Here is a 25,045-nt window from a genome sequence, read left to right on the forward strand (position 1 = left end):
TGTGAAAGATACCTTGAAGGGCTCAGAAGCTCGAACGCCAAAATTTGTAACACGACGAGATCGAATAACAGAATTTCTGTGTTTTCAATTATTATTTTATCGAAGTTTTACCGACCTATTTGTGAGTTTCTACCAAACAAGATACAATTTGGATTACACAGACTTGTTTAATTCACAATTCAGTAGAAGCTCGATTATCCGAACTGACATCTGAAGTTAAATTAAACGTGGTCATCTGATTAAATTTTTCTGTAAATTTTATTATACTGTAAATCGTGATGTATCGCGTTAGATTGAACTATACTTATAAATAATTTAGATATCATCAATTCAGATAATGGAAGTTTTACTGAATCGTGAATTAAACGGGTAAATATAATCCAAATCGTGTCGTGTTTGGTGCCCCTTCAATCAGAAGATTGTGAGGAATATGTTGATAAAAATTTCATTAATAAATTTATTTCGATGCTGGTTCTAAAAGATAAGGAAAATCTGTAGAGGATGGAAATAACATTTCAGTCTCGAAGTTCTCACATATACCAAGACATTGCTAGGGGTATAAAAATCATTAAAAATCGCATAACATAAAACTTAATAGAATCTTTAAAAGTTCGACTTTATTTTCAATTTACACAGGACGGAAGAGAAGGTAATTTCTCTACTCCAATATCTTGAAATTTATCTCCGTAAATGTAAATTTACACGAACTTTCGTAGCCTAGTAATTATTGACTCGAGACTAAATAAAATATGTTTGGGTGCATAAAACTTGGCAACGTTAAATGGTAAATACTGGAAGAAATTTCCCATGGAAAGCATGAGTGCAAAACACAAATTTATTTTATCTGGTTGCATCGAAATTTTATAAAATGAAATACGGAATTGCTAAATTTGAATATTTGTATTTCATTATCAACCTATTCTTCGACCAAGTTATTGGAATATTATTTTTCGGTGGCAAAAATTGTTAGCCAAACTGCGATTATTTTCCTTAAATTTTTCCAAACGATGGAACTCTAAAATCACAGATGAATGTCCTCTGTTTGCAATACGGAATTGCTCGGAATAACCAGAAATCCGTGGAAAGTGTTACGACACAATAAACGAATGATTCCGCAACGTACGAGGGAGAATTGTCACGAACGCGATCGTATTACAATGGGAAGTAGCCGAATGTTACTTTACCATAACATTCGGCAAATTGCACCAGATTTCCTTTTTTTGCTGTGCGTGTTCAATTTCTGCTCGGATAGAAAATATACATACACACACATTGTCTCTGGTCGCGGAATTTTCATCTTCCGAGAGAAACGGTAATTGACGATGACGCGAGGAATTGGATCAGCGGTATGGATTGATTGACAGGCTAATGATATTCTTGTGTTGCCGAAAAATTAGTTTCGCGCTTCGGAATTTCATCCTCGCGGAACAGAATAGTCCTACTATCAATCGCTCGACTGTGAAAAATCTATCAAAATTTATTGTCCTTATATGTATGTATAACGCTATACGTATAATGCAGAGGCAATTCTTGTTCTACCAGTGGATGGAATTATCAATGTTTATAAACGAACCATGCATATAACACAAACGACGTTCAATCAACGACTGACAAGTGCTCAAACAAACGCTCTTTTACACATGCACACTCATCAAATTCACTTCATGCATTGTTGCCTTTCACTCATTATTAGACCGCGGATCTTTATGCATTTATAGCAAAAATGAGAAGATGAAATTCAAAATTGTTCGTAAATTTAATAAATTGAAAAAGCCAGAGTATGTATATGATTTCTCCTCTATTCAAATCATTAAATGAAGAAACAACATTCAATTTGGTTTCTATTTCTTGCAATCGATGTAGTCTTTCTCATTCGCATTACACATATTCACACAGTTCTATTTTTCCATTTTAAGCAGAATTCATTCATGTTGCTACCTAACTAACAGTTATCCAGTTTCACGCACGCTCGGATACCTTGCACTGTATTTTTTCCGTTAATTAATACTAATGTTTCCAGTCTATAAATTTACTGAAGGAATAATTAAATTAACGATCGTATTTACTACTTTTGCTCCCGTTGCCCGTACACACGCGTCATCTCAAATTCGCTCGGTAAAGATCTATACAGTATACAGCGTTCTCTGCTTATAATCCCACCGCTCGGTACTGACAACGTAATTATGGAGAGTAGTGGACATGATTCTGCGATCACTCCATTGGTTAGCGGTTCGCGTTCATTTTGTGCTCTCTACTATAATCGTCGCTGCGTCTAGACTAAGCAGAGATAATGTGGATAACGCTATTCAGAAGAATAATTCGTGGAAAAGCAGCTATAAATAATAAATTTTTATATAGTTGGAAAATTCCTCGTGATTCCTTGAGATATGACATCAGATTAGCAAATTTAACTAGCCTCCATAATCATTGGAAAGAATAACCGAGATTCATTATCTGATTTTAACGATACCCCCTTATTAGAGGTTTTTAAACATTTGATTGAATTTATAATTATTTGTGGAAATTTTTTATTATTATCTTGACTTCATCAATACTCTAACCAAGCAACAATTACAAATCAAGTACTGTTTAACAAATTTTTATATTAAATATAAAACATCAGTCACAAACAACAATCACTTCCTTATTGTTCCAAGAAATGCAATTTGATTGTCGGTCCCATTAAAGGGACTGAAAAGAAAATATATTAACACGTATTCATTATCCAACGAAAGAACAGTACCGTTGCGCGCAGCTTGGAAGTTGGTGGGGCGCAGCGAGCCTATCATCTCTCACTCCCCACTTTCTTGAACCAATTAGGGCGAAGATGCGCAGCGACGAACGAAAACTGGTCTTCACACGGTACTGTTCTCTCCTTGGATAGAGTATATGTATGTATTATGTTGTTAGCATTAGTATACAATGGATATCGTAATGATATCAATGAAAAATAAGTTTCTAGTATCGTGTAATAGTAAAAATAAAATTATAATTACAAATAAAGTTTTAAATTGGATATGTCTCGTTGTCGTTCAAATTACTCGAAGCCGTGAAAGATTCTTGCGGTCACTGTGAATGCAATCGTAACGATTGCTATACTGCGGCTTAACTGTGCGTGTATCCTTCTCTCTATAATTATGGAACAGTGACTTTACAGGAGTTCTGATGATCATCGGTGCCCACGGCACAATTGGTTAACCCGCTGCCTATAATTAAGCTTACATCATATGCTATGAACACTTATTCAAAGAACAGAGTTCGGTTAGCTATCAGTCCAAAGTTTCGAACATTTTGATATGCTCGACCGATTTTGTCTTGCCAACTACAACTATGTATAGCACAGTCTCCTACTATTATAATTACGCTTTGACATGGTGAGAATGACTGAGCCCTGTTCCGTCGTAAAACTCTCTGCGAAGGGACAAGCGAACGATCGTGGAGGTTAGCCTACCTCTACTGGCGGCATAACGACCAGGATCGCCATAAAGGACGAAAGGCACATCCAAAAAATATTAAAATATTCGACAAACCGTAAGGACACGCAGCTGATCAACACATGCGGAACCGTTTCACCGTTAGCGTACCGAGGTCATAGTTTTATAGCCGTAGCCGCCCGTAACCGAATATACATCTACCAGAGTTGGGCAAAAATTTAATCAACGATTGACGATTAACTTCCTCAATCGATTGAATCAATCGCCGATTTTTCGACGATTTCTTTTTTTAATCGTATACATTAATCAATCAATCATAATTAAAATTTTAATCGATTAATGCCCAACTCTGACCTCTACTCCTACTCTTCCCAATTTTCCACTACTTCCACCAACGTTTAAACACACACTCTAGCCAATCATATCGAATTTCCCAAGACCACCCATACCTTCGAGCATTTCCTAGTTTCTACGCGATCACAACAAGATCAGAACTGTTTCGACTACCGATCTATCAACAATCCCAAGTACAGCCGAGTCTGACTTGGAGACAGCAAAATCTTGTAAAATGGCAAATAAAGAAATGTGTTCTCCGGAGTTTTGATTCTACACTCATTCGTCGTTAACCTAGTCGTGATACGACCTCCAATTCAGGGATCGACACGACACCACAAGACCATAAGTACGTTTCTCTTTTTTGCTACATTATTTAACATTCTCAGTGCTCGACCATATCGATAAAATATAGTAAGTAAGTAATATAATATAATTAAACAAACATTTCCAAATGGGCAATTGAATTTTACGTTTTCGTACATGTAATCAATGAAGACAATATTGATAAGTTACATGATTTTTATGTAACTGAAATATTGAAATTTATTATCACTAAACCGGTTGGTCGATTCTGATATATGTATAGTAAAATAATAATGAACTCGTATGAAAAACCTTTATAAGACAACTTTATAAAACTTTATTATTCATCATTATTTCTATGTATTGTAATTATTCGTTTTGAAATATATATTTTTAATTTTTTAACTTTGTAAAGCAATTAAGAAATCAGAACGAATAAAACTGGTAATTATTCCCTGTGCAATATCCAAAGCTTCAACCTAACAAATTCTGATGTGAATACTGAGATCTTATGATTGATACTTCCTTTTACCTTTAATGCAACGCATCTGCATGCTAATCCAACTGATTTATTACTTGAAGTTTTATTACCGTCCATATAAATTGCATAAGTGATTGGACAAAATTTTATTGAACGCATATTCAAATGAATTGATTTACTTAGTCGTATGACGTATCTCATATCGAATATATTAATTGTACAATTGAATTCATTATATTTTTTATAGATTATCTTAAAAACCTCTATTACAGTTACATTTATCCTCTGTTATAATGTATGACAATTTTGTAAATGTTTCTCCAATATGCCCGAGGAACTACTATGGTGTTCGATCATATTTTTAAATAATTTGATTAAACATTATTTCATTTTTCACTCAATGAGCACGTGTATTTTTTAAAAATTGTAAATTTATTACGTGTTATAAAATATACTTTACTCGCGTTTCCCTATTCTGAAGGTTCTTCGTCTTCTGTAACAAGTATTACTTGCTCCTTTATATGCAAACGGGACGACATTATTAGTATCATTACATCGATTTATTTCACGAATGGGTCTTACATTGGCTACGATTTACGATATCATTTAACAGGAAACGAGACGGTGCATAAATAACTAAGTGAATAGCAAATTTCATGGTAAAACGTTCGCTCTCATTGCGGTGTAGAAACTTTCTAAAGAGATACGGTTCGTGTGATGAATGTCCTGTGCGTACAGTGACGTAATCAGTGACATATGTTCTACAAATATCACTTTAGAAAACACTATTTTTTTTTTTTTAAGTAAACCCGGGAAGAGTGACTGCGAACGTCACGCGCGTGTTACTATTTTACGTTGTACACCGGCGGCGGCGACACGATAGCGAATTTTCGGAACAGTAAACTCCGATTAGTGAACGCGTTTAACGTGATAGGAAAATCAAAGAAATGATAACGGTGAAATCGTCGCGACGGAAATTGCAAAGAAAAAATATCTACCTCGCGAGTGTTCTTCGGAAGTGCCCCCATTCCTGATAACTCTTTGATAGAACACGTGTAAAAAGATATACTACAATATACTTGTATACGTGTAAAAAGACGTAGGCGTTACAAGTAATTTAGAACCTAATATTTTCCAAAATGTACCCTACACTTTCGAACATACAACATACAATTCCAAGTAACAAGAAAAATTTCAATATTCTTCGTGAAATATCTCGAGAATAACAAATGATATAAAAAAAATTAGAACCAAAATTGCATGGTATTTTATTGTGTCTATCGAACTGTGCAAAAAAATTTTTTAATGAATTCCTTAAAAACAAAATGCATTTAAAAAACAATTTTTACATTATTATGTTTGGTAGACATAATAATACCATGCAACTTTGGTTGGAATTTTTTTTCCAATCATTTGTTGTTCTTGAAATATTTCACGAAGAGTATTGAAATATTTTCAAGGGCTGATTTTACCCCTTCAATGCGAGCAGTAGCACGAAAAAATATGATTGTATTGGGCATAATTCACCCTACTTGTGTGTAAAGTTTCGTAATTTTTTGAATATACGGTTTCGATAACTTCCTTTGGGAATGGAAATATTAGTTTTAATTTACACATTCTGATTTAAGTAGCGCTTAAAGTGGTGTTATTCGTGATAATTGCGCGGCGTCATCTTCTAAGCGATCCACTTTTCATCTTATACACCGTTGAAAATCTTCCTTTTCAATTTCCGAAGGTGGCGTAGTAAGCAGAGACGACGGAATCAAGTTTAACTCCTCCTGCGATTTCTCGATTATCGCCTCTCACGGTGCAAAACGTCGTGCTTTTAGAGTCCGTTTCAGACGGGAGAACGGGGGGAAGTTCGCAAGCATGAGATCAGTTGAACATGAAGGTGGCGAGACGACCTCGTGTCAAAAATTCCTCTGTAATTGCAGCATACTTTGTATAATGAAAAAAACTTGCTATCTTTATTAAAATTACCCGTGATTCGACTGAATGAAGAAAAATGACCAGCGTTAATTTTAAACCTTAATTGAAGGGGTGGATGGATAAAGGTGTCAAGTTTGTTTTCTGTAAAAAAGTTTTCAACAAAGTATGTTGTCCTTTTTTGATGAATAAAGATAATTATATTTTTTTGTATTAGAAATTAACCATAACAATATATATATATATTTGTAATTGATTTGTGTTATTATCTTCATTCATCAAAGAAGGACAACATACCTCGCTAAAAATACTTTTACAGAAAACAAACAATGTTACACGACACCTTCATCCATCCACCCCTTCAATTATTAAGAAAATCCCAATTAGAAAATTTGCTATACTTTTTTGGCATAAAATGTATAATTCTGTTGCAAATTCTGAGCGTTAATAAAATTGCATTTTTGTCATAAATTCGCAAAATCCACCGCCTACTCATCGCAGAACACGTTCACATTTTTAAAATAAATTGAATTAGGACGAAAGCGTGGATTCTATGTAGCATTTTAGAAGTGAACAAAATATAACTCGTTTGGCGTTCTGTGTACATAGTACAGTCCAGCTTTTCCAAAAACTCGGCAGTCGGTACCTAGTTGTATGTATGTATGTTACTTTGCTTGTCCAGGCTGGTAACGAAGCATAAATTAAAAGATGTAGTTACTATGTAGTACTACCTTAGTTCGTTGGAGGAGGATAGCAATTAGCTGAACGTGACTTGGATAATTATTAGATGAATGAATTGAGAGGTTACATACAATGTATGAACCGAAGCAATAAAAGGTTATATTTTAAAAAATTTTCATGTACTGTATTTCATCGAATAATTGTTATTATCGTTTGAAAACATATACATAGAATAAGTTCTACAAATCTCATTGAAAAATTAAAAAAAAAACATTCTGCTCGTGCTTTTCAAATGTACATGTATATGTATGTATGTAGACAAATAAATTTTAATTTCACGTTATTTGTCGAAATCAAATCAGTGCATTGTGAGTGGCAACCTCACAGAACCTTTACCATACACCATAATTTCTATTGAAAAATTAAAAAAAAATATTCTGCACGTGTTTCTCAAATGTAATGATGTAAGTAAATGAATTCTAGTTTCGCGTTATTTTAATGCTAACGATTTCCATTTCTTATTAAATGGCACTTGTTTAAAACAGCGTATTGAGTGGTAACTTTGCTCGTGAACTGAGCATCTGGAACAAATTACCCCTAAATACATGTATTTCAATATACGCTAGAACGAACAGATGCTCTAACGAACGAGCTTCTAGAACCAATTAGTTCGCTCTAGCATACCCCGCCGTATAAATTAGATCGCGTTTACGTGCATCACGGGTCGAATCACTGCAAAACATTTTTACGCGTTTATATCTACGTTAATGCCACTACCCATAATTAAGGAATCATCTGATTAACCTGTTAAAAGTGCTCAGGACAAATTTATAATATTAAAATTTCTGAAGAAAACTGTGCGCATAAAACCGCACGACAAGTGAAAACTTCTATCGCGATTGTAATCGATTTTAAGTAATATACAAATGTCTATGAATGATATGATTTCTATTAGTATCTCGAAATCAATATTTTCTACAATATTATTATTAGACAGCGGATTTTATGCATTTATGGCAAACATGAGTAGTTGTAATTTAAAACAGTAAAAACATTAGAAGAATTTAAAAATACTGTTCTATTATTTTCAAACTCATAAACATATTAAGAAAGGAAATAAATTTGTGTGTCACTTCAGTTTGTTGCAATTCTGGAGGAAATTCTTTATTTTGCATAAAGATCCGTTGAAAATAGAAAATAGAAAATAGAAAAATAGAAAATAGTTTCTATTGAAATCTCTCTAAATATCTAAAACGAGTCTACCCGACTAATTAATAAATGCGCGAAATACGAGTTTTGTTCACAAATCCCATTGACTCTCGGCATTGTACTCGCGCCGGATCTATTAGAATAAACTTTTGAAGGATCAATCAGTTTAATCACATCGTGTAGCGACCACAATTCTGACCATTATCATCTGCTAATCGATCGATTTTGAATTAGGGGTTATGACTTTTCCGGATATGTTGTAGTTACGTTATTAGTCAATACGATGCTATTACGGTCGAATCGACGTGGTTCATTTGCCTCATAAAGGAGAAACTAGCGGCTGACAGGCAGTTATATACCGCAAATTGGCCCGCGTTCAAGTTGGGACCGAAACAATATGCCGGAAACACGCACGCGAGATCATCCAACGACACGATGAACATCCCCGCACGTTTCGCCGTTGATCCTACGCAGAATCGAAAGCAGGACAGTTTCTCTCTATTCAGCAAATCTTTTTCCCCTATATTCGCAATTTCATGACGATCACCCGTTTCCGGATCAGGCCAATTTCTCCTTTCCTTCTCCATCTATCAACTTTTCCCCTCTGTTCCTTCCGTATCGCTTCCCAGCACACAGGAAATCTCATTTTTTTTCGGTAACAATACAGCTATTTATAGTCGAATTTTGCATGGTTCTGCGCGATCCTGAAACCAATGCATCCTAAAGAGGTGTTTTGCAGGATTTCTCTATCACGAATAGTCTCCACCGACACGGATTACAGTACGATCTTCATAAGGCCAAAACGAAAATTCAGGAATGTAAAGTTAGTGTATTTGTTTAAAACATAGGTGGTGCATAGCATCATCGAATGAATAGACTGTCAAATTTTGTAGCAATATTGGATTAAAATTCTAAGATGAAAAAAAAATGAATATTTTCTCCATAGAATCATAGAAAGTAATGCAATGACACTATTAACCAACACGCTAAATGTACATAGACATTTCTCGAATTTTTATTCGGCATGCACAAATATTTAAATTTTTTTAAAACTATTTTTATTTACGAAAGTTGATCAAGTTAGTGTATTTTCTCTAAAAACATTGATGATAAAGCAATGCAGTATTATTTAATGAATGAAATGTATTTTGTGCATAGAATCTAATGTCCATCTGTAAATGTTGTAAACAAATGAAGAAATGCATGTACATTTACATTCTTTGACTAAGTTTCATTTAGCACAAATATTTACATTCTATAATATTCTTAACATACCATGAGCATTTTTGTGCATTTTCGAACAATCGCTAGAAGTAGGTTATAGTTTTTTTTAGTTGGTACGCGTATACGTGGCTAGGGCATTAGCGGTTGAGGATAATTAGGTCAGAAGGGTGTTTCCTTTACATCTTCGACCAAGATTTGCATCACAGTTTCAAACAAAACGGCTCACGTCGTTATTTACTCTGTTTTGTTTTTGCATTAGCGTGTTATGCATTTTTTCTCATGTTGCAGATTGCAGACATTCTTAATGTCTTTATGTCTTTATATCTTTATATTCAGAATAAAACTTTTCTAAAGCCTAGAATGAAAATTAATTTTTTCTTGTGATCATTTTAATAAGTCGAAATTTTTAATTCTGTACGTCATTTATTAACTTTTGTCACAAATGCTTAAAATCCGCAGTCTACTGGTAACGTATTAGCGTGTCACTAGCACTTCCTGACTTCCATTTTAAACAGTGTCGCTTGCAATATTTCATAACCATTAATATCATAAGGTTCAAGACTGTGTTTTGTTAGCGAAAGAGAGATACTTGTGGGATATAATAAACTTAGAGTTTCGCACTTGACATTACTCTGTTTCATGGTTCGCGTGTGTTAGAAATGTTCACGATACTCGAGCAAGTTTCAAATTCGTAACGGGCAGAAACTTTCTTGCCCGGGTCTACAGAGAAAACGTCTACGAAAATTCGAGTGCATTAATTTTTTTGGGATATCGACGATAATTCGACTGAAATGCACTGGTGTGGACGCGGCGCGCGAAATTAAATATTTTCCTCTCACTTCATCGGACCGTCCTCATTATTCCCCGAAACCATTAAAATATGGTAATTGTCAAATTAATATTTAACGAGAAATTTCAAAGTATAATTTCAGATCGGAATGCATACAATTATGATAAATTCACTCATTAATTTTTCCGTGAAAAAGTGTCAGAGAAATGCGTCCTCCCAGCGAGAGTATAGAACCAAAATCAAATCCGTGACATTGGTGTCGCGTTGCAACAAATTCTCGCTAGCTAATTGGCTCAGTGCCGCGAATTGGTTGCTGTGCGACAGAAACGGCGAGATTCGAGGAAATGTTTACCATTTCTTTCGGACGAATTTTCATGAATCAGCAAAAGGTCTTGCCGTTAATTAAACCCGCCGCCGAAAATACAATTATCTGCACAACAATCGTGAAAATTAATTAAGAACCGTTTGGTCGATAGCGACAGTATTCCTGTCAAAATTTTAAAGTCCTTTAATGTTAATTAACTTAATTGGTCTGGCCGACCACTTTCGTAACGCCGCGTCTTCCTTTATTGCAAATCAGCTCGCAGCGTAAATTGGATCGACTTCCTGACGATACAACGCGGACACGAGCTTTCGTTAATTTCCAATTAAACGCGATCTTATCTCTGGCTCTGATAGAATCGGTCGATGTCAGAAACGGGCACAGGAAAACAAACTTATTTGCAGGTCCAGGAGATTACAAGTATCCCCTGTCGTCATCAATATCCTAAGTTTATTGTTGCTATGATAAAAGGCAAACGCCAAATCATAATGTTCTGTAGACTATTATTGGTAACACACATTTTTTAAAATTACGTAATAGCCTGGTATTGTACATACATATACATATGTACGTACATACTATCGAAAAGCTGGCAAGGTGGCTAAAATCGCTGCAAGTAAATCTCGGAAAACATTTTTATTTCAGTAAGCCACATATACTCTCAAAAATATCCACTACGGGGAACAACTAACATGATCTTGAGATTTTCCTGAGCTACAGATACTATGTATGTATGTACAGAGAAAGAGTGGGTGTACAAAATATTCATACACCTTTTAAAAACTAATAACTTTTTTATAATTGTACCAAACGACCTGGTTTTTTATAATCAATTAGAAGCATCGGTTTAATGGAAAATCTGTTTTGCATATCATTTCGTAAACCAATGCTTCTAATTGATTATAAAAAACCAGGTCGTTTGGTACAATTATGAAAAAGTTATTAGTTTTTAGAAGGTGTACGAATACTTTGTACACACACTGTATATTGTTTTTGATACTACTATTTAATGTAAACGACATACTTTTTCGATCCCCAGATGAATGTCTTGTATCTTCTTAAAAAAGCAGTAATACTTATAGATACAGGATATATGTAAATGTATACTTTTCGGTCGAATCGGACCAAAACACTGCGCAAGAGTCAAGGCAGAAATGAAAGAATAGAAATGGTGCTTTTGCGCTGGTAAAATTCGTATGTATAGTGCGCGCGATTCGTTTGAAAAGAGTTTAACGGAAACGATTATAATATTTCTGTATTTTCTATCTTGTGTTTCGCGCACAATCCCTTGCAGATTCGATAAAACGACGTAAAGGACTGTTTGGAAGCACGATACAACATTCTGAGCTCGTCTTACCCTTTCCCGACACAGCCGAAGAAATCCTTTCATCCCTGTTGCCTCGGTTCGACTCGCTGTGTTTATTCTGCAGGATGCAGGCACCTGAAACAAAAAGGGAGAACAACGTCAACCTCCGAATAAGGGCGCAACGCAGACAAAAAAAAAACAAAACTAACAAAATTCCTATCGTTTACCGGTTTCGACGGAACGACGAACAAAAGACCGTCATATTCAAATTTCATGTTTATTTTGATCCTGGGCTCCTCTCTAAACCGAAAACAATGAAACAAATCTGCTTATTCCCCCGCATTCCGTATTCCACCCGCTATTCTTATATTCATCCTTCGAGATGCTCTCACTAAAGAGCAAAAGGCGATACTAAGCCTTATTTTATTCAAATCATGAGAGAACGTGCTCCGTGACCTTTGTTGCTAAACGATTCTCGCAGATCCCTTTTATCTGTATTTCATCCCCTTGCTCTATTACCGCTGAATAACTTATTGTGAAATTAATACTACCGTAAAGGTGGCGGTACAAAATCGAAATTTCACTGCATGGATTATGAAAAATCCGAAAAAGTTTAATCCTGAACACATTCATTTAAAGTCTGTTGGTGTTTTATATTTGAGTCTTACCATGAAATACTTAATAAATTGTAGTAAAAATGGATTTTCAAGTTTGTTAAAACTGTTCAACAATGGTATCTTTAGTCTCATCGAATTTTATTTAACATGTTTATCAATGTGTCAATAATGAAAATAAATTTTATTTAGGTCCAATTTGATTTCAATAGATGAGCTCTACTACCCTAGAATTCGTCCATAAAAATTGCATTTAATAACAAAGTGGAGTACCTATCGCAGCAACGGAGACCGCTGGCAAACCAAACAACGTGAGCGAGCGCGATAAACTTTCTTTCCGGCGCGGCGGCGGCGGGCAAGCACGGCGTACATCATTAAAATTAAAAAGCGAGAGGCGAATTTATCCGCGGGTCTGTACACTATTCCAAAATAATTAACTGCTAATTTTCCGCAGTACTGGTAGTCCCAGTTAGGATTAAATTGCGTTTCCGCGCGCGCAACGACCGCATACTTCCGCGCAATATTTAGCCCAACGTCTAATGACTATTTATACAACGATTAAGGTACAAAGTATTCCCTAACCCAACCGCTATCACAACGCTCTCGACCCGCGGAACTCTGGTGCGGCAACAACGACGATATTCAAATTTCATTCGGCTCTTCTACCTCGCCTCACAGGCCCCTTTCCCGCCAGGAAAGCTCCAGAACAAATCCTTTTATCCTCCGCGCATCCCTCGGCCCTCTATGTCTAACCGCCCTGGAGGATGTGTTCGCGCAAAAGGAAGCGCTGTGCAATTCCCCGCCGAGAGAACACTTCATCAACCGCCACAAGGTAACGTATGTACGTTGCGCAACACCGTGGCGGATTCACATCCACATCTACGCAGTAGGCGGACCTCATGCTCTGCTCGCGTACGAAGCATCGCAGGATGCAACGCGTCCCGACGACCTCGTCGGCGTCGGTCAGGGTCGCGGAGAAATGATGTTACAGTCAGCAAGGTACCGGACCCCGGACTTCTGACATCTTTTCCCGACGACTTCGGTAACTTCATTCGGCTGAACCTTACTATTGCTCTACCCAAGCTTCTGGCACCTGTTATAGGGTAAATGTTATATAAAGTTAAATGAAAATAAAAATAAAAGGTAAACTGGTAAAGTGGTGTCTGCCCCATATCGTGTGGGAGAGATGCCAACTGCCTAAATTCCTCCTCTTCGAGCGATGCAGATGGTGCTAACGGAGAGTCCTAATTCTTACGAAGAGTCCATATGCCATTTGTGTTTCAAGCTTTGTACCTTTCTGTGGCCAACTTCAAATTTTCATTTATGTTGTCAAAGATGGAAAAAATTCAGTCATAATAGCTATTACAACCCAGTTACAATGCTCATTATCTTCAATGCTTATTATCAGGTGCCAAAAACTTGAGGGAGCAATACGAAAGTCTTCCCCTGTATTGCGCCATGACGACCACCATTTACCCCCAAAATCATCTGATTAGCACGCGCGTTTCCAGACACAATAGGCCATTGTCAGGCGCTCAAGGAGGTCTTCCGCCCTAGGCCTAACGGTACCTCCTGATGACTGGCACTCTGCGCCATCATACAGAGTATTCTCCACTCTCTCTCCTTCTCTCTCTCTCTCTCTCTCTCTCTCTCTCTCTCTCTCTCTCTCTCTCTCTTGCGCTATGGTGCTTACCTTTCGAAGGACACTGCCCTCCGAGTACACAATTTCTAATAACACAAAACTGCAATAAGTCGTCAACTTACGCGGTTAAATCGTTCCAGCGATTTCCGAGAACTTACTGTAATTACAGTTGACAGGAGTCAACTGGTTTACACAACAGGAGATTTATGAATTCAGTCCTGGGTTCTGCGATTTCGGGCCACTATGCGACGCCCGCGTCGGCCAGGGTCGCGGAGCAACGGGTCGAATGGCGCATAAACTACTCGTCATTATTTCATCGAACCCGGTCGCTCAACAGGTACACTCCACCGAAACGATACAGCGTTCGAAGTGGAATAGGGTGAGTGCCGGATAGGGGTAAGTCGCGAGAATTAGCGGGTGAAAAAAGGAGGGACAAAGGATGAAGTGGCGGAAGCAGAGGGACGAGCGAATAGGGTTACTTTATAAGGTGAGCGTGCACTCGGAGGACTCGCCATCTTTCTCCATGGCGAAACAACGGTTAGGCGGCCGGGGGAAAGGGTCGAACATCGAAAGCCTTCAGCGAAACTGGCCCCAGGCCAAGGCATTATTTTCGAGAGAACGAAAGTGAGGGCGTACCGCCGCGTCGCCCTGTGACAGACCGAGAGGAGGCGAGCGAGAGAATGGAGCCGGCGGAAGGCGAAGGAGACCTAGGGTTGCTAGCTCAAATGAATATTTAATTTCTGCATATCTCACCCCGGCTAAAGTTCAGCTCGTCGGAGCAGTCGCCTTTCCCAAGGGGGCGAAAGGAAGCTTCGTATCCCTCGTACTTGCCGCAACCCGCCGTGATATAGGGTAAAGTCCTCGCGGAAGTCGTCCAATCCCCCGCCCTCACCCTCAATTTAGGAACCCGGTGGTCCGGCCTATTTTTCTTTATCGCGTATTTACTTTACATACTTTCTTTCTTCTCTCCTCCCCCGCGCATCGAAAGCTCTTGTCTTCTTCAATATTTTAGCTATCTTTTAGCTGCACCTACTCCTTCTCTTGCTACTTCTCTCTTACTACTTCTCTTGGTTTTTTATGTTCCACGTAGTCCTTTTCTCTGCCCTTCTTCACCGCCATAGTTTGACGTCTTCCTCCCTCTCTTTCTCTGATATACCGTGCTCTTTTCTAGTACTCGTTTATATTGTTGATACAGTTTCGAGTGTCTTTAATTCTTCATACCCGGCGCTGTTCGCGTGCTTCGTCGAGTTTTAACCTCCCTTCCCGAGGACTTTCCTCCTTTTTTTAGTACATAATTTCCCGTGTCCCATATTTCTCTCTTCACCCTCTTACGGTTGGCTATTTCTCTGCTCTTGTCGTCCTTTCCTCTCGCGGCACACACTTCTCCTCGCTTTTCTATTTTTTCCGACCGCGCCGGTACCCCTGCACCCCCCTCGCCACCTATCCGTACACTCCAGCTTCCCGTTTCACCGGGTCCCGGCACCGGCGACCCTCCAATCGCGTTCCGTTCCACCGTTTCCCTGTTTCTCTGTTTCAACCTCTCTTTATTTGTCCTACCCTTTCTCCGCCAACGCAAGTTTCCTTTTTTACCTCATACTTTCCTTGCTCCCATTTGTCCATATAGTTTCTCCCTCCCTCCTCTCCTCGTGACCAGCGGTTTTCTTTTTTCGTTTCTCTAATTACAGTTTGTTGTTGTCCTATTTCTCCGTGCACCCTCTCTCTAGGCACAGCTTTCCGTGTTTTAACTCTACCCCACTTCCCCCTCTCCAACCTTCGCTATCGTATTTTTTCCAGCTCCTTCTCTGTCGATAAACACCTTTGTTTTACTACTCTTCATAACCTTTCTTTATCCTCCGCCCCGCACCGTATCTAGTTTTCCATAACTGCTTTTCCACCGACTGTTACCCCTTCTCCTCCCCACTCCTCTCCTCCCTTCTGCTTTGCGATTTACACGTGTTTCGCTCGCTGCGTATATTTTTCTCGCTATCTCCTTTCCTCTTCGCCAACCACCGCGGTTATTTTTTCATTCGCAATTTCCCTTAACTTCTAATTTGCGGTGTTTGCTTTTCACTTCCCCGGCGTGCTTCATCTTTTCACTTTTACCGCTCTGCTTTACATTGTTCTTGCCGCACTTTCTAATCTTTGTAATTACGGTATCATTCGTTGCCCGTTTTTCTCTCGAATTTACGCTATTTCCGCTTCATCCGCTTTCTATTATATTTGGTTCCATTCGTTTCTTTCGTGTACTATCTGTTGGTTTTGTAAATCATGCTTTCCATGTTTTACGTATGTAGGTACACTTTTTCAACCGCATATTTTCCTCTCAACACAGTTACACGATTGAAAGTATTCGTTAAGTCTATTACAGATGAATTTGCTTCTAAATTGTCCATATGTACAGTCTTTTGTAAGCAATTTAATGGTGTCTCTAATGTTTTTACCTGCATTATTTCGTTTAGAAATGTAGGTAACCTTCAATATTTTAAATGGAATGTTATGTAATCATACGACATTAGCGTGAACACCCTGTATACGGGGAGGAGCAAAACTGAACCAATGGAACCATTTCTCCACCAAATCATTATTTTACACGTTTACCATAATGAAATAAAGTAACTAGTAAACTGAATGTAACAGAGTTAGATCAATGCACAACGATTAGCAGAGTAACAATATACTTTCAACAAATATTTTTCCGGAACTGTGGAAGATCCATTGTTTCTTCGGCCCCAGATTTCCACACATCTTCCTCTCCGTCTGCTTGTTTTACAACATTTCGTTTCGTGTCTTCATATTCATGCAGATAATTCCTTTTCAGGCCATCCTCTCTCGTCACTTCGCCGCGAAGCTCCTTCGTTACCGAACGAAACTTTGTCTTACCTTGTACTTTGATTTATACAATTCCTCCGTGACTTCATGCATATTCTCCTTTTCCTTCTCGAATTCGTCCGCGTTCGGCTCTTTCTCGTTTCTTCCGAGCTTCCGGCTGCGCCATCTCCGTCCAACTCAACCGGACTCTGACCCTTTCATCGTACCCTATCCGACCCGACTCTGTCTCCGCAGGGTGGTGTGGTCGAAGGGCCAATTACAACGTTCCTTACGTTGGAACGTGCCAATGTCGAAAGCGAAGGAGCGCGATCAGGAGCGAAAGGAGACAGTACGATGGAGAGACGAAGAGGAAGAGCACGGAAGATGTGATGGCAGGATCTATGTATGTAGGACCGAAAAAGATCCGAGGCTAGATGGAACGAAGGAAAGTAGAGTGCAACTGCTAGGGTCGGATCGAGGGATGAAAGATCAGACGAAGGCACCCAGGTATTACTGCTACCTCTGCAGTTCGTAACCCACCACTTCCAAGTTGATATTTGTCTTGACATTTTTAAAATCATTTCTGAAATCGCCGCACTCCTTCATTTTTCTCCGTGAAATGGGAAATGAAAAATTATTAAGCTTGAAAAGGCTGTAGGAAATAGCTGCCGGAGAGCCAGGGCGGATTATTTATCAAATGAAACACAGTCAGTCAACAAAGTTTCTATACATATATCCTTTAAAAGTGAACCACATGACTCGAGTTTTTTCAAGAATTTAGAAAAATTAATTTGCTAAATGTAAAAAAAATTGCATTTGATTTTACAACTTCTTTTAGAGTCTATAACGAAAATTTAGAAAATACTTCTGGACATTTTATCGTGTGTATAATTCATATAATTGGTATAATTATATTTTTCTTTAAAATGTTACACACATTTTTAGATTGTGCTATCTTTTTGTGTGGGTGTTTAGATGTACCGTATAAAAGGGAGATATTCTCTCTGTCCCATAATAATAGTAGCAGTTGATCAATTTAATTTGTTCCATAATAATAGTAGCAAAAGAAAATAAATATAGAACGCAACATTTATTATCAAAAAAAACTCGACTACATTAAACAGTACTTAAATTAAAAATATTACTCCTAATTTTTATTTTGAGTGTTCAGATAGTTTCTCTCTCTGGACTTTTCAATAATTTCGTTACTGCATTTTAAACTTGTAGGTAGGATCCCTTGGCTGCGAAGCTTTGCTTTCCCTATATGCGCGAGCTTAAAATTATTGGAGCCGTAGTTCTTCATTGCTTCCAGCCTAACTTGTTTTTTTCATCTTACTTTTACAATGGGTTGATATTCAACTGAAATAAGACAATTGATTTCGATCAGCGGATGAAATTAGAAAAATAGTTATAATTCGTAGTAATTAGGTTAACCTAAAACTTGAAAGATGTGTCAAAACAAATGACAGATGTCATGAAACATTGATTTTGTTTGAAGGTTTCGCAATTTTGCGCTACAACACAACTTACAGCTGCATTCGCTAATAATTCCCATTTAAATATTCAGTTGCTACTATTATTATGGGACAGAGGGAGTATTTTTTAATATGAATATTGACAAGAGAGGGTACGTCAAAAGGTTACTCTCATGGATATGTTTTCGATAAAACCACTCTACAGAAAAATTGTTTAAAAATACTGTACACTCACTGTACCACAGTATTTACTACCACAGAGTTTTTAAACAATTTTTCAATCTTCTTATACGGGAGTTTATCGTACGTCGTCGTTTTTAAAGGTGAACTCACTCTGAAAATTTAGGTAAGACTACGGTGGAATCAATGAAACTTATGGCTTGCTACGTGTGTCACACCCACGTCGTAAAGAATGCCTGATGCAACGAAAAAGACTATTGCACTTCTTTCGAGCAAGGGATCCTAAGGATCCATAAATTGTCCAAGGTGTAGGCCCACGACACGTCAATTGCCATCGCCATTGTGGACAATATGGCAGGGACAATTACCAGACACTGGCCGTTGGCAATTGCCAGCTGTGCCGTAAGTCTGAAGAAGAGGTCAATAGCGAAATTTATGACTTCCTCGAAAACAGCATTGCAACATTTCGACCACGTCCGCCGAAGTACGTGAACCTAACACACTTAAATTTCTACTATAGTGCTGGTCCATTCACTTGATTCACTGCTTTTACTGCAATATAGGATTACCTGTAAACAGAGTGTGTTCGTCTACGTGTATGTAGAAGGGTTGTATCGTAAGTTTGGAACCGTTCTCTTTTTTAAGATACATCTTTTTACGACACCATTGTATTGCACGTTGTAACGAAAAAGTCGTAAATAATGAAGAAGAATATATTATTACAGTCGTTCATTATTCTGTTGATAATCAATTATTTATGGAGGCTTCAAAATAATGCTACAGACTTGCAATTCATCCCGTGCTTTACGAGGTGATTTCACACATGAAAATAACAAGAAAATCAAAGTTTTTCTCTCTGCCTTCGCACTGTACGTCATTGTCAGCATTTAAACCAGATTTACTCGTACTTTCCATGTGAAATGAATCACATTTTTTCCACAGTATTTCAGATTTTGCTGAAATTGAAGTATGTTGTAGTCCATATGAAAATTGGAGGGATTTTGGTAATTGTTGACTTGTCTTCGAAATTGTTTGAAAGATGCAGACCATCAGTTTGCCATATTGATCGATTTTTAGGAAAACTATCTTCACAAATAATTTGTATCACCTGAATCTTACCATTAATTGTTAATTCTTAATTTCAAGTATTTTCAATTAGCACAAAGTTTCGGTAAGTTTCTAAATGTTGATTTAGTGATAAATTTACAATTATGGGTTACAAATAAGGCTGAATTTACTATACCGTCGTAATATCGATTACAAGAGTTTCATAGATCGTTAGAGAATTGAGGCATTTTATTAAAATTAAATGTTGATTCTAGAACGATAAACTTTGAACAGGTTGGTACTGTAAAAATGTCGTATTCATCATCACTTAAAATATATACTGCACGTAGCTGAACATCTTGTACAATCGTACTTTCTTAGCACGCTCTTCGATGTGTCAATCAATGAGAAATGACGCTAACTTCCTGTTCGCGTTGTCGGTCACTGTCGGCAAGCGTCTCGGTCGAAATTGTTCATGTAGTGGAGATAGATACGTTTATACAAAATTCAGTTTATTTTGCATAAAAATCTGCACAATCCACGAAAGAGTGCCGTTTAAATGAAAACGAATAGATTAATATTTAATGAAATGTTCATACACTGCAGTCTATGAGGTTGTGAAATGGTTCTTAACTGCAGATTGGCAATATTATTGGGTTGGCAAATAAGTCCGTTCGGTTTTTGTGATTTATTCCAATGTAAAAAACCGAACGAACTTATTTGCCAACCCAATACAAAAGCGCTGCTTTAATCAATTTCTCCAGAATATAAACAAAGACTGAAATTGAAACAGCAGAGGCGTAATATATTCAAGCAATCGATCTATTGAGATTGAAGATATATCTTTGCTAAGTTATTATGAAAGCGTTCAATGGATGTATGTAAAACATCTTCCATATGTTAGTACCTCTGCAGATTGTGAAACGAATATTAACTGTATTTCTCCATTAATAATAAACTGGATTTTACAAAACCATACAATATCACCTTTTTATGTAAACCCTGCAAATGTTTTAATATTTATCTATTATTAATATATCTAATGTTATCTATATTATATTGTCAACAAAGTCTCCATGCACCCTTTAAAAGTGAACCACATGACCTGAGTTTTCTCAAGAATTTAGAAAAATTAGTTTGCTAAATGTAAAGAAAATTGTTATTGACAGGAATTGCGAAAATTGGAGTTCTTTTTGCCTGAGAGTCTATAATGAAAATTTGAAAAATACGTTTTGGAGATCTGTGTCAAATAAAGACATTCTGAACATTTCATCATTGTGTATAATTTATATAATTGGTACAGTAATAATTATATATGTATTGGTATAATTATATTCTCTTCTTTGTTATCAATTAAAATCTTACAACCGGTGTATGAATCGATGGAAATGGAAACATATTTTTTTCACATTGAGTAAAATTAATTATATTGATTTACAAGCCACCAGAAGTTTCTACGATTATTACATAGCTCCGAGTTAAGGGAAAATTGGCCACGCAATGCAATTTTACTCGAAATCGGCAAATGATTTCAATCCTCTGGTCGGTAGTGTACGTACAAGCAATACAGAACCAATATAAGAAGAGATTGTACATCGTAATCGGAATCGATATCCTCACCAATTTCGGGTCTTTATAACTGTGTAGAAAATAGCGGTTGTTTGAAATTGGTTCGACAACCAACACCGATATTATATCAATTTTCCGTATCTGTATGCAACACTATTGAGATTGTTGATCAAAATATGCGACGGCGGACATATTAATCTCTTCACAGCCATACTACCATCCCCGTCAATTCGCCGTGCTAAATAATAGTGAGCAGATTATATGAACGGACGAGCAAAGAGAATAAAAAAAAAAACAAAAAGTTTTAAAAACCAGTCGGAAAATATTTTTACGGGAACAAACCGCTAACCTATCGAACACCTATAAAACCATATTTATTGCTTTTTATAATCGTATTATCAACCTCACGGCAGTATTTACTTCTAGCTTTATTTTGCATAGAACTGTATACGCTTCTTAACATTTTAGAGTTTGATAATCAAAAAGTAAGGGGTCGAACGTTTCCAAAAGTTAAGAGCGCTGGAAGGCAACGTTAGGAAAGAAAAATACTGCACTTTAAAATATTCATGCCATAGTGGGAACTTCCGGTATGTGGGTCAAAACATGACTTTCCTTACCTATTTTTAATCCTTGTAATCCTTAGAGTGTCTTTACAGAGTGGTTTTGCAAAAATTCTCTGTATTAAGGGAGTTAGCCAGGATAAAAGTGAAGTGCACAACAACGATAACTAAAGAATTCTGCAATTTCTTAAGAGATAAACCCCGTTCTTCCAGCGTAGTTTAAGATAATGGCCAGCAGTATTCGAATAACATATTCTTGAAATCCATGGGTTAAACAATTTTTCAAAATGTATTCGTAATTTTCGAAATTTATCTTTAAGAGAAATATTCAATAGTTTTCTTTAAGCTATTCGCGGTTTGTTATTATTACCAACAAATAGATACTCGTAGTCCACCTATGATGATAAATGTATTTGATAATAAATTTTAGGAAACAGGCAAACCCAGTACATAGTACAAATATTGTTTGAAAGTTTAAGTTGACTATCTACAATAGAAATCATAGATAAATGAATGGTTAAAAGCGATAGTAGTCGAGTATTATCAATTGATATCGAATAGCGGAAGATTTAACGATCAAAGGGGTGATACCATTTCCGACCTATTATAAATTATATGTACTGCACGTGCACTAGAGACTAATTCATTCAATGATGATATTATCTCGGAATAAACCAAACATTATATTTCAACAGCCGCCTCTTAAAAATACTGATATTAATTAATCAATGACTTGGCACATCGAGCTACTATAAAATTGATTCTATGAAACTACAAATGTAATAAATATAAACGTAATAAGAAGCTATAAAATTCTTTAAATATGATTATTCAAAAAAGAAGAGTCCCAGGAAAATTTGTAATACTATTGTTACCTCACATGCTTTTATTTTAATTTTAATACCTTTCATAATTGGGTCTCTTCTGTCTTGAGTCCTTTTAATAATTAGGGCCCCTTAATTCCATTATTATTTGTACTTTAATAAGAACTTTACCTCTTCAGAATACTATAAAATTAATTCACGATCGTGTTCGTAATAATGCTAAAGTACAGTCAACCCTCCTATGACGCAATTAATTTGTCCAGTTATATGAAAACCGCGTTATAAGGAATTCAAAATTAGAACAAAAAAACGGAACAAATGAAATTTCATGCAATTTTTGCTCCGCGTTATATGAAAACCGCGTCATAGGAGGGTGTACGGTAATTTAAATAATATCCGAATAGCAGGCGTTCGTCGCAAGACGAATAGCGCTCCATGTAGAGCGGCCCGGCATGATCAACCATTCGTGCTTCGCATGAACAATCGACTAAAAGATTACAACGATAGATGGATGCGTAAAGTTTAAACAGCCAGATTAAAACACGAAATATTCTGCGTTTAATCTGCTCCCATTTGTACGGAGATTAAATGAAGAGAAAGGGGGAGGTGAGTTTCGGACACGAATATAGAGACAGAAAGAGAGGGAGAGAGGGAGAGATGGAGAGAGAGAGAGAGAGAGAGAGAGAGAACGCAAGAGAGAAAGAGTAAAATACACGGGTTCGCAAGGCGAGGTTGTAGCGAACAGGCCGAGGATGGAATTAAAAGTTGGCAGAGCGAAACAGGGGAAAAAAGATGAAACGATAAGAGTAGATGAATGGACACGCAGGGAATTTTTTCGTGTCGCGTGCGGGGAATAACAAGCCCCAGACACGGAGTCTCGAGGAACAGTAACGATCAACAACAACGTCCGATCAACGAAAGATGGGGTTTCCTGCATAATAAATAAACGAAAATCATCCTGACTTCGATACGGAAACAAGAGGATCGTACAATCATCGGTGTAGTTACCTCCACAGACCCGAATGGATAAAAAGAGAAAGAGAACACGAAACAGGGAAGTTTGTATTCCGGGGTCGAAGTGATTACTCATCTTAATTTAGAGCCGCGAACTTTCTGACACTTACCCGTTGATCATTTACTGTCAAAGAAGTAATTACGACACGAAGGACGGCAATAAGTATTTCAAATGGACATTATGCTTTACCGTTTGTTGAACGAATGAAGAAAAATTACGAGTTTATGCTAACGAAGGGAATTATAATCCTATCAACTGTTGAAGCTGCATGAAAAAGATTTATTGGGGAGCGAATATGTAATTACAATACATGCTTCGCGAGGATCTCTATGGAAATTTAATTTTCGGAATAGTGACTTCTCATTTGTATATCTGCGACTAGGACACTGTTCCCTATAGGAACTACGCGAGGAATATCCAAGCTCTGAATTAATTTGTATTGAGTTTTCGAAATTGTACCAATACTGTTTTTATATAAAATTGAAAAACCTACTTCATAGAATCCGACTTATCGATTTAAGCCACCATTTTTAATTTTTGATGGACTTGCCGGTAAATCATTCGGCGAGCGAAAATAATAGATAACACATCGATAAGCTTGCTTTAAACATAGACGGGGATTGATTAATAATTAGTAAGTAAAATGAATTTTCTATACCGCGATGTTCAAGCTAAAGGTATGTGAATAGGATTTGCGAGGCAATCGATCATAAATTAAATAATACCTACATTATTGTGGAATGATAAGTAACTAATGTTTCAGTGAAAAAAAAATAGAAAAACAGATAGTAATCCGGATTTAATCGGATCTAGAATGACGCCATCGACGATCGACAACGTCCTCTTAGTGCTATTTATACACATTGATCACATAACAATAAAATATTATACGAGCAATAAGAAATATCTTAACGTTTCACATTTACATACAATCAAACGTGCTTGAGTTACGTACGAATTGCAAATTCAAGCGAATCCAGCAATTTGAATGCAGCCTGAATAAAATGAATAATAAATTTTTGAAGAAGACAGAAAATACATTCTGCTACACTGGTGCGAAAGTATTATCTATACTAATAATAAATGGAAAACTTCTTTCGAACGCGTAATTTACGAAGTTTATACACATAAGCATGATTCCGTAGTTGGTACTAGACGCAACAAATAAATTGAAATAAAACTTTCATATAAATTTGTCTTCGAAAAATTTCCATTTGAAGGAAATAACTTTGAATACATATTAAACATTCATGTTCATTCATATTTAAATTCCCATTCGTATTAATATGTACATACATA

General features: G+C 36.8%; 1 protein-coding gene across 11 annotated transcripts in view; it reads right to left on the bottom strand.

The window, feature by feature from the left end:
• The window catches only part of LOC143216303 (uncharacterized), a 491,467-nt gene that overhangs the window by 131,569 nt on the left and 334,853 nt on the right, over positions 1 to 25,045 (bottom strand). For all 11 annotated transcript variants that reach the window (XM_076439220.1, XM_076439218.1, XM_076439224.1 and 8 more), the window contains one exon: positions 12,064 to 12,147. In XM_076439220.1, coding sequence (XP_076295335.1) covers positions 12,064 to 12,147 — 84 coding nt within the window. The remainder of the gene's footprint in view (positions 1 to 12,063; positions 12,148 to 25,045) is intronic.

Source organism: Lasioglossum baleicum, chromosome 15 (genome assembly GCF_051020765.1).
Source record: "Lasioglossum baleicum chromosome 15, iyLasBale1, whole genome shotgun sequence".
NCBI classification, from domain to species: Eukaryota; Metazoa; Arthropoda; class Insecta; order Hymenoptera; family Halictidae; genus Lasioglossum; species Lasioglossum baleicum.